General features: G+C 35.4%; 3 protein-coding genes across 3 annotated transcripts; 1 reads left to right on the forward strand and 2 right to left on the reverse strand.

The window, feature by feature from the left end:
• Window positions 1-3,981: 3,981 nt before the first annotated feature.
• Window positions 3,982-5,929, reverse strand: LOC121366616 (endoplasmic reticulum mannosyl-oligosaccharide 1,2-alpha-mannosidase-like). The gene is given in 7 exon segments (XM_041490988.1): window positions 3,982-4,269; window positions 4,271-4,315; window positions 4,510-4,822; window positions 4,867-5,018; window positions 5,280-5,327; window positions 5,329-5,502; window positions 5,570-5,929. Coding segments are annotated over 7 exon segments (1,380 nt in total).
• A 4,244-nt stretch (window positions 5,930-10,173) lies between these two features.
• Window positions 10,174-12,084, reverse strand: LOC121366617 (serine/threonine-protein kinase Nek7-like). The gene is given in 12 exon segments (XM_041490989.1): window positions 10,174-10,320; window positions 10,373-10,429; window positions 10,432-10,488; window positions 10,609-10,703; window positions 10,962-11,064; window positions 11,066-11,070; window positions 11,126-11,190; window positions 11,366-11,391; window positions 11,393-11,464; window positions 11,514-11,633; window positions 11,804-12,003; window positions 12,054-12,084. Coding segments are annotated over 12 exon segments (978 nt in total).
• A 163-nt stretch (window positions 12,085-12,247) lies between these two features.
• Window positions 12,248-14,511, forward strand: LOC121366619 (uncharacterized protein C05D11.1-like; the record flags this gene model as incomplete). Its single annotated transcript, XM_041490990.1, is given in 12 exon segments — window positions 12,248-12,389; window positions 12,441-12,523; window positions 12,566-12,724; window positions 13,056-13,211; window positions 13,259-13,309; window positions 13,311-13,352; window positions 13,354-13,437; window positions 13,483-13,650; window positions 13,701-13,876; window positions 14,280-14,382; window positions 14,436-14,456; window positions 14,458-14,511. Coding segments are annotated over 12 exon segments (1,239 nt in total), but the record flags the coding sequence as incomplete, so codon positions are not given.
• Between the last annotated feature and the right edge of the window lie 907 nt (window positions 14,512-15,418).

Raw genomic sequence — 15,418 nt, forward strand, 5'->3', positions numbered from 1 at the left:
ATCTCATCATTAGATTCATTAATTTAGAAGGGCGACTTAAAAAAAGTCAGACTCAATTTCCCACACCTCAAACCACACCCCAAAGCACCTAGTCCAAACACCTTCAACTGAGAGAGAGAGAGAGACAAGAATGGAGATACTCGTCAGAAAGTCTTACAAGATCAGTTATTTATGTACAGGAAGAATGCAGGTATTATAATGGTTATATTAGTATTACCATATATGGTTATGTTGATATGTGTAGGCGATTAAGAGATGCTTGTGTTGAAGCGAACAAAGAACAAACAAGAGAGGCAGATGTACCAGACAGAGTAAGTTATACTTGTAATTAGGACACTCTCTACATTAGGAACTTATTCTAGTCCCATGTTAATATTTTAGTAACCTCTATATTGAGGATATCTCCATGTTCCAAGCCCCAAAGTGTCTACTACTATAGTAGATAGTCAGTGATGCTATCTATATACAACTCTAGACCAGTATATGATGACTATGTTATACCACCAAGATCTGAGGACTATCAGTAGTTACATCTTCCAATAAAACCTCACCTATTAAAGAACATCCCTTATAAATTGAACTAGTACTGATAAGCCTCTTTAAAGAAAGAATGCCCCTTTAATTAAGATAATTAGTTAGAATTTACTGTATCTTATTAATAATTTATTTTATTGGTATTATTTCTTTTAGCCTTTGTCATCACAAAGTTGTAGAGGATTCCATCAACTAGTATTAGCACTATACTAGACATTCTAATAAAACTGAAAATATTCTCTCCAATTATAAAGCTGTTAGTGGAAGCAAAAGGCTTACAGCTCCTCTTATCAAAACCAATCCTCACTGGTGGAAATAGCTACCCTCGTGAAACAGGTCTAGACCGGTCATTATCAGGTAGTAATACCAGTTTGTCCAGTGTTAAGTCTGCTAGAGAACCTCTCACATTTTCCACACGTAGTACATTCAGTTCTGCATACTCCAGTGTCCTTGATAGTACTGGATCTAGTTCAGCTGTAGAATTAGAGAGAGCAAAAATAAAAATCAGAAAATTGGAAAAAGAGGTCAGTTAGTACATTTACTGGAATTGTCATGTGACTTCTTCCTCTTATCATGTGACTAGTTTTGTCTTACTTAAAGTGATACATAATTGTCACATGACATTCATCTCTTTTCATTTGTATTAGGTAACTGTTTTAGAACAGCAACTACAAGAGAAAACAAAACTATCAGAGACTCACGTTGAAGACCTGACACAACTGAGGTCCTTACTAGCACAAGAGAAAGCCAGTCATGCTATCAGTTCCCATCAAGCACAGAGAAGGCTGCTAGGTATAATAGAGTCATGTTTATCTATTGATAATGTTTTTTTTAGTTTCCTAAATATAATATATTCTTTCTTAGTGAATTAGGTCGTATTAAAGCATTACATACTGAACAATGTAAGGATTTGGAGACACAGTTACATCGTCTTAAAAGTGACAAGGTAAAGTTAGATGAAGAAAAATGCCAAACTTAGAACATCACTTAAAGGTAACTATTATTTCTCTATAATTGTATATGTAATGAATGTTTCTGGTAGGGAGTCAGAGTGAGGGCTAAACTACTTCAGATAATGTATCAAAGTTACTTGCCACAGTTAGACGGTGAGAGAGAATCACACAGGTATAGAACACTTCCTCCATATAGCTGTGTTAATGTTTTATTTGTTTTTCAGGGCCTCAATGGAACGACTTAAAAATGAAGCTGAAATAGGTCAGCGTAAAGTGACTGATCTACAACGTGAATTAAAGTCTTGTCAGCATCAATTGACTCAATGTTTGTCTGAAGTGGAAAAAGGGAATAGTCAAAGAGATAAAGAGATCAAAGAACTTCAGAACAGGTTTGTCCTCTCTCTTTGTCTTCCTTCTTCCTTAATCTCACTCCTCACATCTCTTTACCTTTTACAGGTGACATCTCTAAGTTATCAGTTACAACAATGCAAGGAACAGTTACTTCAAGGTAGTCAAGTTATTCATCAACTCAAAAATCAGTTAGACACTGCACAGCGACAAACAAAAGAGCTGAACAGATCAGAGAAGAAAAGATAGCCAAGTTATCAAATGAATTGAGTGAAAGCAATGCAGGAAACAAAAATTATTAGAAAAATTAGAGAGAGCTAATTCTGAAATATCTACACTCTCACATCAAGTCACATCTCTTCAAGAATCCTCATTACAAGCTCACCAATTAGGGGGCGAGGTTTTACAGCTTCGACAATCACTATCAGATCAGCAGAAATTGAAGAGTGAACATCAACGAGGACAAGAGAGGCTGAGAGAGATGCTGAACGCCTTAAAAGTGAGAGAAATGACTTGAAAAAGAGACTGGAACAATGTAATCGTCAGTTAGCTGAAATGCAGCAACGCTCTGAAGATTGGAGGTGTGAAAGAGAACGTTTCACAACTACTGTTAGGGAGGTAGTATAATGGATGGATAGATGGATTGAATGGATACTACATGAACAAATGGATTGATGTATTATGAATGGATGGACAGATACATGTAGATTGATTAATACCACACTTTGACTATGGATGGATAGATCGACAAATGGATGGATGTTACTACTCTTAATGGATAGATAGAAAAACAAATGGACACTATAACATGATATAGTGATATCTACTTTTTAAATTTAGTTTGCAGACAGAACTAGCTGACAAACAGAGAGACAACAACATTTAAAAGATAGTTACAACAGGCACAATCTAATAATAAGCAGAAGAGAAGGACATGGAGTCTTCCATAGCTAGCATGCAAAAGATCTCGCCAAACGAGCTGAACAGGTTATGGAATTAGATGAGTTGCTTCGTAAACATCAAGCTGAGACAACTTCTAAAAGGTTGCAACTGGAAACGAAATTTAGCTCAACGTCAAGCTGATTTGAGGTCTAAAACACAAGAACTGGAGGATCTATCACGGAAAATATGCACAGTCACAAAGGTAGACAGAGAGAGAGGGTGGAGAGAGAGAGAGAGAGAGAGGGAGAGGGAGAGACAAAGACAGAGACAGAGACAGAGAGAAGGAGGAGAGAGAGAGACAGAGAGAGAGAGACAGAGGGGAGAGAGAGAGGGTGGAGAGAGAGAGAGAGAGAGAGGAGAGAGAGAGAGAGAGAGGTTTCTAATATTATCACTTTGTACTTAGACAATACAAGATTTACAAGAGGAATTACATAACCAACCAATCTATAAGCCACACCCACCTAACAAAGTCAGTCATAATTATGCAATTATCACATCATTATTAACAAATTAAACAGGAGTTATCCTCACGACTACAACATCTAGAACAACAAAGCATTTTAAAAGATACACAACTCACTGACCTCAGACAAAGAGAGGCTATCGCTAAAGAGCAAGTGAAACAAGTCTCAGAACATAACCATGTACTCCAAAATGAAGTAGATCGTTTAAAAGAAGGAATTAAAACAAGCTAAACTTCATACACAAGATAGTTCAGTCACACGCATCCACTTTAGCATCAAGAGATCAACAAATCACTCGACTTCGAGAACAAATTCAGCAGTTACTAGAGCAGGAAAGAACACGTCAAGAAGAGGGTGGCACGATGTCGAGCACAGGTAGCTTCTTTATCAGCAGAATTAGCTGTCGAAAGACAAATGGTTGAAGAAACAAGACAGCAACTTGCTGTAGCTAGGACAGCTCAGAGAAGTAACCATCTCCCACATCCAGTGGCTGTGACTTTACCAGTAACTAGTGAAGGCTCTGACATCACTAGTTTCAGTGATATTGAGTATCCACACTTACCAAAGCAGTCCTCAAAGTAATACATCCTATTCTAAATAATATGATATATTCTTCTTATTTATTTTAGTCCTCCCCACACAATAGAGCTAACATTATCCATATATAATAACTCATGAACTGGTGAAATGGTTCATTTGTATTAATTTGAAATATTTAATATTTATAAATACTAACAATATCATTTTGTCCATATAGGTAGAGGATGTGCTTCAGTATTAAAGACCCATTCATCCAGTGATAATACAGTATCATCATCACAGAACAAGAGAAAGAAATATTTAAGAGTTTCACCTAAAAAGAAACTTTCCATTTTGTCTCTATAACCTGGATTCTGTGTATCTTGCACGTTATTAATAGATGTGTAACCACCATTAGGTAGCTTCGTGTATTTCTCGAATGCTTGAAAGATTTTCCAACCCCATTCTCGATAGCGTTGATCTTTTGTAAGTCGATAAAGAACGAAAAAGCGATTCTACAGTTTCGGGACGTAAGAGGTTGTGTCTATCATTTGCCTATTAAAGAAAAAACAGATAAGTACATGTTATATAATGAAATGGAACCTCTTATAGAGGACACTCTGAATTAAGGTCATCTATATTCAGGACATTTGTTCTATTCCTATACTAAACATTGGTATGGAGGACCCTCTATACTAAGGACAGTGTCACAGTGTCCACTATAGAGAGGTTCCATTGTAATAGTTTACCTTAACAGTAATGTCGTCAGTCTTATCTGGACTAGTATTGAAGTATACAATTTCAGGACTCAAACCTGTTGCCATGCGTTCATACATTTGCCAACAAGTATAAGTTAATTCTTTTCCTAATTCTAAATGTGAGGAGGGTAGGCCATGATGTGCCCCTAATGCTAACACGCCCCCAATAAAACAGACTAAATGATCCATTTTAGGTGAGAATCTGCCTCTTTTTTCTCCAATAAATGTCAATTTATTTGGCTCTGAGTGAGAAAGCAACACTTCCTGGATACCTTGGACACTGTCCAAATACCAGTTACGAAACCTTAAAAATACATCATCATTTGTACATGAATTGGATTGACTTACTTATCTTCTGTCTTTCCACTTTGTAACCATTGTTTTAGTAAGTACTCATAATAGCTATCAGCTCGTGATCCTAATGTTAAAGTACCTGAACTTAATCGACCAGTTTGTGCATTGATAAACTGTGGTACTAAATTGTGACTTCGTGCTTGAGCCTATAGCAGAAAGAAATGTTATTTGCAGTAGAATTTAAGGTCCCTTGTCTTATTAGAGGTTCATTAATAATGAGACTATATACAATGAACATTAACTGATGTCTTTTTAATAAGGTTTTCGACTCCATTGTGCCTTTTTAAGGACGCTATATTCAAGACTTGTATTATACAACCTCTATATTATATCAAAGCACCTCTATGCTAAGGATATTTTGTAATGTTGTAATGTGTCTACTAGAGAGGGTTGTGATAAAACTCTACCTGAACAGTTTCCATGACTTTATCAACTGCTTCCTGATATTTTTTTGTGTCCTGTTAGTTGAGTGAGGTCTCGAAACTCTAATTGAATGGAAGTTACTTCTGATACTGAACTATCAGGTCCCCATTTAGGAGCATGTGGTTTTAATGTGTACAAGTTAACATCAGAGAATGGGATATTTGAAGATGTACCAAATGCATGCAACAAACGATCACCTAGATCACTCTACAAAATAAAAGTATATTTAACCCTTTGCACACAGGGATACAAAGTGTTAAAATAATGCACTTACTGCTTTCTCTAAGAACATGTTATCTTTTGTTAAATGGTAAGCACTTAGGAGACCTCCAAGAACACGTATTGTCGTCTCAAACAAATTGACATCTTTTGTTTGAGCTATGACCATTGAATGGGCCACCCAATTTCTTGCTTCATTGAATTCTTCAGTTAAGCCCATTAACCACATGGTATCCAGAGAATCAACTAATGTTAAACCGAGGTTAAACCAAGTACTGCTTCGATGTGAAACGGACTTTAATTCATCTTTACCCCAAGCATATTCTTTATATGCTTGCCAGGCGTGTTTAAAAGCAGCAATTATTGCTTTTTGTTGTTCATTATGTGTCATTTTTAAAGGTGGACCTGTCGGCATTGTCCTTTTTTCTTGAAGCTCTTTTTTCTCATTTTTGTTTTCTCATTCTTGCTCTCAACTGGGACAAAATGGCGTCCATCTAAAACAACATCTTTATCTTGACCAATGTCTGGAGAGGGTATGTTCTTATCAATGATGTTATGGTTTCAATATTACTTTTCGATTGTGGATGCTCTGTATAATTAGATAAAGCACATTAACTATAAACAGCAAACATGGAAAATGTCCTCTATATTCAGAAGACCTCTATACCAAAAACAATACAATATATTAAAGCATCTACCTTGATATAAAGGTTCCATCATATGCAACTGTGTGTACTAACCTTGTTTAGTCTTATGATCGATATCAGTGAGAATGTTAGCATGTTCTGATGGAGATCCTAATCCAACCACATAATAAACAGCTAACAAAGTTAGACACAATAAAACTAGTAATACTTTGACAGTAGAGCCACGCCTCCTACCTAACATTTTCTACAGATAAAGGTGTTAATACAAGACAGTATGATGAGAACAACTTTACTTTTATACAACGTAGGAGAGATGTTTCTGGCTGATGTTGATGTGCACTGATACCTCCACGTTCTGAATAAGAAAGCCAGTCTCCTTTGGTACTCATTTCTCTCTAAGTCGGAAAAGACACGCCCCTCATCATTGTAATAGACCTTATTAGTGCTCATAATGGCTGCATTCGAGGTTATGTCTTCAATTTTTAACCCTTTTGTTCAATACTGGCCCACGCATGCGCAAACTATATATATGTGGAATAAAATTATAGCCTCCTAACAAAGCTAGCAATTGCTATGTTACTTAGTGGTGTCCTCCAGTGTCTGATGAACCACTCTATTTTTTTTAGAATTCCTGTAATCAACCAGCAAACATTTATGTTGTGAATGTACAAAGTCAGGTGTAATATTTTAAAGTTAAAAAATTCAAATTGATACAAACTTATGCTGTCAGCCTGTCACACAGGAATAATATGTTTACTGAAAGTGTTACTAAACATATATAGAATGTACAGGTATAACAGTGGTACAACAACACTGTTGTCAGAATCTCTTGTTCAAACTCTATCAAGTAAAAGAGAAAAATACAATAAATATCAGAGCTTATTATTGAAAACAGATACGCATGAATCATTTGTTCATGATAGATACCAAGATGTTCATGAGTATTATGTTAAACTAGTCAATAATTTAACTGAATTATTTGATGCAAGGTAAGGCCTTGTATCACATTTTAAAATGTTTATTATTGACTACAGGACAAACAACTAGTAGAACAAATTTCTAATGACTGGATGGAAACAGGTTACAATTCAGTAATATTTTTAACAGCTATCTGACTCTTTTTATCACAGTGACATGTAACAAATGCAATAAAATTATGAATGTCCATTTTTGTATTAACTGTTATATAGACAGTCTTAGGTTGACCCTATATAATTAGCTAATCATAGCTACAACAAGGTAAGTCAACAGCCATTAGCTGAAGAAAGTTATCCAAAGCTGGAGCACTTGAGGAACTAATGGAGCTGTTATAAATTTAGATAGAAGCAACAAAAGATAATGAAGAGTGTTTAGGTAATGATTTTCATTTCTTAAGCCCCTATAAAATTAAAATATGATAAAAATTATTATAATTACTAGTGCTGTTCTAGTTTGCTTAATCAGGACTAGTTTTATTCTTGTCCATTGATTAAAAGTATAGCTTTAGTTTTGAAGTGTTTTTTGTTCGTCGCCGTTAGTAATCATATTCATAGTTGCTGTTAATGAGATTCATAAGCGTACAGCTGCCGCCCCACAAAAGCATGAAGGAAAAATCTGACGTACATATAAAAAGAAACTGAAACAGTCATGAGTGCCAGTGTGTTGTGGGCCAGCGTTCTGCAATGCATCAGACCTCTGAGATGGTTACCAGCATACTCTACGGAGTATCCGAAAGGCCGACTAGGATAGGGCTGGTAGTCTCCCTTTAAACGAGAAGAGGCTGGTGTATTTGTGGTTCCCGGTTCCTGAATGCGACATTCCCTAAGAGCTGGAATCCCGTACGGCTGGTTTTAAGTTAGGGCGACGCTCCAGCCAGGATTACCTCGCGAAGACGAGGGTTACCAAGCCAGGTGGCGGTCCCAGCTAGCAATAGCAGGGAATCCTGGAGCCTAAGTGGAAGCCTGAGTGGGTGAGCGAGTAGGAATCGTTTGGGCAACACACAAGGATTTTTTTTTTTAATAAATTTAGATTTATTTTGTGCATTACGTTTTGTGTAGACAAATAGTGTTGATAGTCTTGATGTACCTTATTCCAAAATAAAGGCAATACTTGATAACTAAATTTGACAATTCTGTAATACTGAGTGTGACACTAAATAGTATAGTTGTCTGCTTGTGTCAGAATATTTGTTTTATTGTGTTAATTTCATATTACTAATATAAAGTATCATTGTCACTTTTTATGTTACAACAAATAAACATCCTTACCTAAACACTACTATCAATTCACAATGTGTAACTTCGGCTTACATAAGAGAGTGAATTCGAAGGGGTAAAAAATTTGGATAACCTTCTCTGGGTAACAGCTGTGAATATAGAGGTTATATAATAGACTAAAGTATTAGTATTGGACTAAAAGAAGTGTCCTTCATATACAGGGTGTCCTTAATTCTAATGTCCAGGTTCCACAATAGCTTTCATAATTCATATCAGGTGAATATGTTATGTATAATAAATTATATTAAATAGTATGTGTTAATGTGCATAGAGTACAGTCTTTGTTGTCCTACACAGTTTGGTAGATCCCATGACCAAACATCCCTTGACGTGCAGTAGAGTCTGACATATGTTTAGTAAAAGCAATATTTCGTTCCTTATCTGATTGAAATGTGTTCAGTGTAGCAGGAATCTAAAATGGAAAGATAAATTAAAATAGATGGATACTTTTAATGACTCAATGGACAGATACATTGACCTATGGACAGACAGATTGTTTAATGAATAGATGTGTTTTAACGTGGAACCTCTTTAAAGAGGCCTTACTATTTGATAAGGACAGACAAGTTACTTACTGTAGTAAAACGTTTTATTTTCCAAAGTGGTGGAGGATCAACTGGTTCTGAATATCGCCGTAGCAACGAGGCTCGTGTCTCATACACTTTTCCCTGTAGTTTCTGTAAAGGAGACAGCCACAATCTTGTACCAATATGTTTTATAAATATACCTTTCTGCTTAGTCTCTCTCTTTGTTTTCTTTCAATTTCTCTTCTTTCTGCCAGCCACTTTTCTTGATAGCGGTTCTCCAACAAATCAAATATTGGAGTAGAAGGTCTAAAAATATGATAATGTCACTAAATGAACACTATGGAACAATGTCCTTAGCATAGAGGGTGTCCTTGTGGACATCAGTTAATGCAGTAGTGTTAGTACCCCTTTAAAAAGGACGCCCTCTTTATTCACACAAACATTACATTGGATCCAATAGTGTATAACGCATTCATCCTTACCTTGTTGATATACCATACGCAATATCCTCTGGCAGTCTTTGTGACTGACTTTGTCTTCTCTCTCCTTCTTTGTCTCTCTTACGGATATCATGACATGCTCGAAATTGTGACTGCTCATGAGAAGTTGTTAATCCACTTTGTGCAGCTAAACAATTAAGGGTTATAAAATCTTTTTCTGGCGGCTTTTTTTCTTCTACCAGCTGAGTAGGAGTATTGTGAATGCCAATTTGAAAGAGCTGGTTTTAAAGAGGACATTTGAGTTTTATTTATGGCATGACATTAGAACTGACCTTCAGAAGCTCCTCCATCAAAACAGATGCTTCTCATACCGTATGTAAACTCTGCAGGAGGTAGCGTAAAACAACGTCTTCGAGGTTTACCTAATTCAGACTAGTGAAGAAGAGAGATAAAGCTATCATACTATTTATAAATATTTCTCTTACTGCTATTAAGAGAGGATTGTTAGATAACGAAGCTCTTTGAGAGCCCAGACTCTCCAGGTCTTTTCTACTCATTTCGTATTTGTATGGGAGCTACCTTAATGTTAGGTCGTCATGGTAACACACGAAAGTTTAAATACGATTAATTAGAGAATACGGTATACTAAATACAGTCACTAAAAATGCTACAAAAATAATATAAAAATAACTGCTGTTATTAATTTATCTGTATATAGCAATAAAGCTAGTCATATAATACAAGCATGCAGGATTGGAGGGTAAGGGGCGTGGTTATTGCTGTAGTTTCACTATGAAGGTGTAGATCCATTTGCTTCAGAGGGTGTCGTCATGGCAGCAGTAACAGTCCTCATACGCTGAGCAACTGCATAAACGTGTTGGATATCTGGACGGATTTCTGGGTTAGGATTAATACAACTATTTACCAAATCTCTCAGCTATAATCAGAGATATAACAATTAATATGATCAATAACAGGGGCTAACTCACTTCTTTTGAATAAATATCAGAGGGAAGAGGTGGGTAGTCACATTTTTCTATTTTTTTTTACAGAGAGAATACAGGTTCATTTTGTCACCATAAAAGGGAGATTGGAGAGCGGCCATCTTAAATGGATAGATAGATAAATGATAGTTTAAAATGGATGAATAAATTAAGTGTAAAGGGAGAATCAAACAAAATAAACAAAGATGTGTAATGGACATATATTATAGAAATGGATGCACCTCATATAATAAGCATCCTAAGGACCAAATATCAGATTTAAAATTGTAGCCATTTTCATGAATTCTCTCTGGGGACATGTAATAGGGTGTTCCAACTGTACAAGTAGAGAAATGAGGGAGAAAAGGAGAGGGAGGGGAGGGTGGAGGAGAAGGAAAGGAGAGAGGGGAGAAGGGAAGGAGAGAGGGGAGGGAAGAAGGGAGGGGAGAGAGTGAGAGAGGGGGAGAAGGGAAGGAGATAGGGGAGGGAAAAAGGGAGGGGGAGAGAATGAGAGAGGATATAGGAGGGAAGACGATAAAGGTGAGAGGGAGTAGGAAGGAAGAGAGAAGGTTAACTACAAATTCTATTTTTTTACCAAGTGAATGTGCTGCCGTTGTCTTTGAACTAAAAAATCTACCCAGCCCTAAGTCACCCAGCTTAACAACAGCTGTACTTGTAACAAATACATTAGCAGGTTTTTATATCTGTGAAGTCAAGTTAATATAAATAGATATCTCCCAGTTAATGATAGGGTATTACCTCTATGCATCACTCTTCTTGAATGCATATGTTCTAATGCAGAACACACTTGGACAAAGTACCGCCTACATAATAAATGAAAAGTTTAGATTACTATACTTAATATATTTAGATATATTGCTCTCAATAGCGAACACACTTCTTAGTATAGAGGTATCCTCAATATAGTATTAGTATTAATATGGGAATAAAAAGGGTCCTAAATGTTGAGAGCATTCAATACTTTAGACTAAAACTTACCAAATAGTCTTTTCAGGAATAAGTTTGCTTTCTTTTCTTAAAATGTTTTATCATTCGAGAAAGGTCTCCAGCCTCTGCTAATTCTAACACAATGTAGAGCTGAGAAATAGTGTTATAAATAAACTATAACGTTATAAACATGTCATACTTCATTATTTTCAATAAAAGATGCTAGATATCTGATAATATTCGGATGATCTAAAGATTTCAGGAGTTCAATTTCTTTGATACAATCTTGACGTGCTTTAGCGTCCACCATTTCAAATATCTAATGGATGAATAGTTATAAAAATGGACATACAACAAATGAATTGTAGAAGTAATTGTGGTAATGTAATGAGTGTAATGGACAGATAGCAGTAGTAATGGACTGATAATAATAAAAATGGACATGTACAAACAACAATGGACATGACTATGACAACAATGGATACACACTTGTATTTTCTTTAATGCAACATGTTGACCATCTACCGCATTACATGCTCTAAATACAACACTGAACTGTCCTTGTCCGATCCTTTTCTCTATTTGAAAGTACCCCAAAGAATTATAATTTTCCTTTGGCAATAAAGATGTATCATACGTTGAGACAGCACCTGTAGGAGCACTTGGTGTTGCTATGGCAACAGGATCACCTACCTATAAAGAAATGGAGTAATGTTAGAGGATGGGAGACAACATTTACTTGAGGAAGAACATTGTTGCTGTTCAGCCATCACTGACAGTATTGTTTGTTGTTTATTAACCCCACCCAAGAAATTAATTACTATTCGTACAATTAGAATTATGGTAACAGTCTCATTCAGAAAAATTGAAAGAGGACTTATAATTAAATATACGGTATCTCCGTGGGTGCTTCTTCACGACTTTTGAGATATTATGGATGGATATGAATATGAATTGCTTGCTTCTTGTACTATAGGAGGTGTACTAGCTCGAAAATATCGTTCATTACGTACTGGTATTGTAGTATGCTTAGCTCAAGTTGAAGGACCACTAGTTAATGGATTCTTCTGTTTAGGTAAGATTATAATTAATGGGCGTGGCTTGTAAATAAGTTCCACCCACTCAGCTACTGAAGCTCATGATGATGATGGACTTCCCCACACATTAGAGCACTTGATTTTTATGGGAAGCGAAAAATATCCTTATAAGGTAGTATAGAATTAATTATTGTTAATTAATTTTTATTAATAGGGTGTCCTCGATTTATTAGCTAATCGATGCCTAGCTCAGGGTACTAATGCATGGACTGATGTCGATCATACATGTTATACAATCACTACAGCTGGTAGTGAAGGGTTCCTTAACCTTCTCCCTATATACTTGGACCATATCCTATATCCAACACTCACTGCAAGTCCACATATATATTCTAAATACATGTATTAAGATGTTGTATTGAACTTAGTGGTGACAATACATATATAGCAGAGCCTTCTATAGTGGATAATATGGGACACTGTGTCCTCAATATAGAGGTTATATAATACCTTGAGTATTAGTATGGACTAGAACAAGTGTCCTCAATATAGAGGTTATATAATACACTAAAGTATTAGTATGGGACTAGAACAAGTGTTCTCAATATAGAGGTTATATAATACATTAAAGTATTAGTATGAGACTAGAACAAGTGTCCTCAATAATACAGCATGTCTTTTATTAGTGATTATACTTGATTTAGGATGCAGCGTATATTACTGAAGTTCATCATGTTAATGGTGAAGGAGAGGATGCTGGTGTTGTGTATTGTGAAATGCAAGCTCGAGAAAATACCAGTGAAGATTTAACACACTACCATTTGGTCCAGTTAATGTATCCTGGACACTGTGGATATAAGGTAAGAGAATGAAATATTGTACTTTAACAGTTCTCTCTCTCTCTTAGTCTGAAACTGGTGGTCGTATGCTTTATATAAGGACCAGTACAAGTAACGAAAAAGGTGCGGTCTTATCACCATAGTTACTATCGCCCCGACAACCTTAGTTTTAATAGTCACAGGTCAAGTAGAACCTGATCAGCTATTTAAAGCAATACAACCTTTTGAAGAGAAAATTTTAAGCAAAGTAAATAAAATAAATTGTAATGTAACTATTAGTTATTAATAATAGGGGCAACTCTCTTCATTTGATCGTCCATGGCAAAGTCCTATTGATCCATTAGAGAGCACTAAAGTTGAGGAAGTTCCTTTTCCAACAAGTGAGGAAGACGATGGCTTGGTCAGGATAGGATGGCGTGGACCAAAAGCTAAAGAACGATATGCTATGACAGCTATGGAAGTAAGGGTTAATGTTGTTGTCTGACCACACCTACTGACCACTCCCATTAGGTATTGATGGAATATTTGACAGATACACCTGTAGCTCCATTACAACGAGATCTTGTTGAAATTGAAGAGCCCTATTGTTGTGATGTTGATGTTCTGCAATTAGAAAATAATGTTACTGTCTTTGGTATAACTTTAGAAGGTGTCCCAACAGAGAAGCTAGTCAATATTAACATCAAGTAAGAAATTATTATGTGATTACCTTTTAAATTTTAGTATAATTTAATTGTTTGAATTAAAAGGCCAAACAATAGACTATATATAATACATTGTTTTTGAAAATTTAAGATTTGAATCATACCATGAAATGGTATGAAATTTTTTATGAAGTTAGAGATATAAGTCCTTGTTAATTGACATTAATATTGCTGATCTTAAATGTTGTGTTACTTAAAAAATAAGTTACATTCATAAAAATTTGAAATATATATTTTTTTTGATTCAAAGCATGGAATATTATAAAACCTCTATGTTGAGGACAACTCTATATAGAGGACAACTTATATTGAGGACAACTCTATATTGAGGACACCTCTATGTTGAGGACACCCCATATTTAATTGTGTTCTTTACTTTCTACAGGGTTAAGGAGGTTTTAGAAAAGTTGTCCAATGGTACAGAAGAAATTGACGTGAAACGAATGACTAATATTTTAAATCAAAGAATTTTGAAAGTAGCCAATCAGGTTTGACCACTCCTCTTTAATTAAAGGTAATGACTGCATCCTCCTTTTTTTAGGTGGAAGAAAGTCCTCATTATTTTTTTTGCCTTTTCACTGATTGGAGATTTTTTGTTTGGGGATACCCCTGAGGATGTAAGTTATAATTAACTAATTATAAATTTACTGCTATATTTCAGTTTTCAGCATATATGGATCAAATCCCACATTACAAGAATTGTTGAATGAATCTAATAGTTTTTGGAGAGAATTAATTGATAATTATTTAATTAAATCACCTCAAATTACAGTAATTATTGAGGGGAATCCTCATTCAATAAATTTTGTGTTATTTTATATTTATCAGCCCGTCTCTATCATATATCTGTCCATTTTACTTTATATTTATCCATTAGGTTCTAGGTCGTCCGAGTGCAGAATTAGCTAAAAGTTAGCAGAAGACGAGAAAAATCGTATTGAAGCTCAACGTCAAAAACTTGGAGAGGAGGGAATGAAAAACAAGAAGGAAACACTTGAGGCAGCCATTGAACAAAATGAAGTTAGTACCATTGTCTAGAATTCACATGATTGAGTTCTTTCGCTATGAATTTAAATTTTAAATCCTGTCATTTCAACCAATCAGATTCCTGCTCCACAAGATCTTATTAGTAATCTACCTGTCCCTGGGACAGACTCAATTCCATTTTCATCCAATGGTTGTCTTAACTAATTATAAAGAAGGTGTGGCTTTACAGGAACAGTGGATGAGTTTTAAAAGGTTTCCCTGTTAATAAGCTAAATTTTTTTTCTTCAAGTGAATCATATTCATTCTAATTTTTTGAAGTCAGTGTATTTTTTAATTTGAAGTATTAATGACCACCCATTAGCTCACAGCTGTTCTGGACACATGCAGTCTGCCAAAAAATTTGAGATTTTATCTCTCCCTTTATTCTGAACTGATGTTTGATCTCCTATACTGAGAAATGGAGGTATTATATAATTTATATATATAGAATCTATATATTGAGCGGGACACTGGTCCATAGTATAGAAGTTTCCTTCC

Source organism: Gigantopelta aegis, unplaced genomic scaffold, assembly GCF_016097555.1.
Source record: "Gigantopelta aegis isolate Gae_Host unplaced genomic scaffold, Gae_host_genome ctg6400_pilon_pilon, whole genome shotgun sequence".
NCBI classification, from domain to species: domain Eukaryota; kingdom Metazoa; phylum Mollusca; class Gastropoda; order Neomphalida; family Peltospiridae; genus Gigantopelta; species Gigantopelta aegis.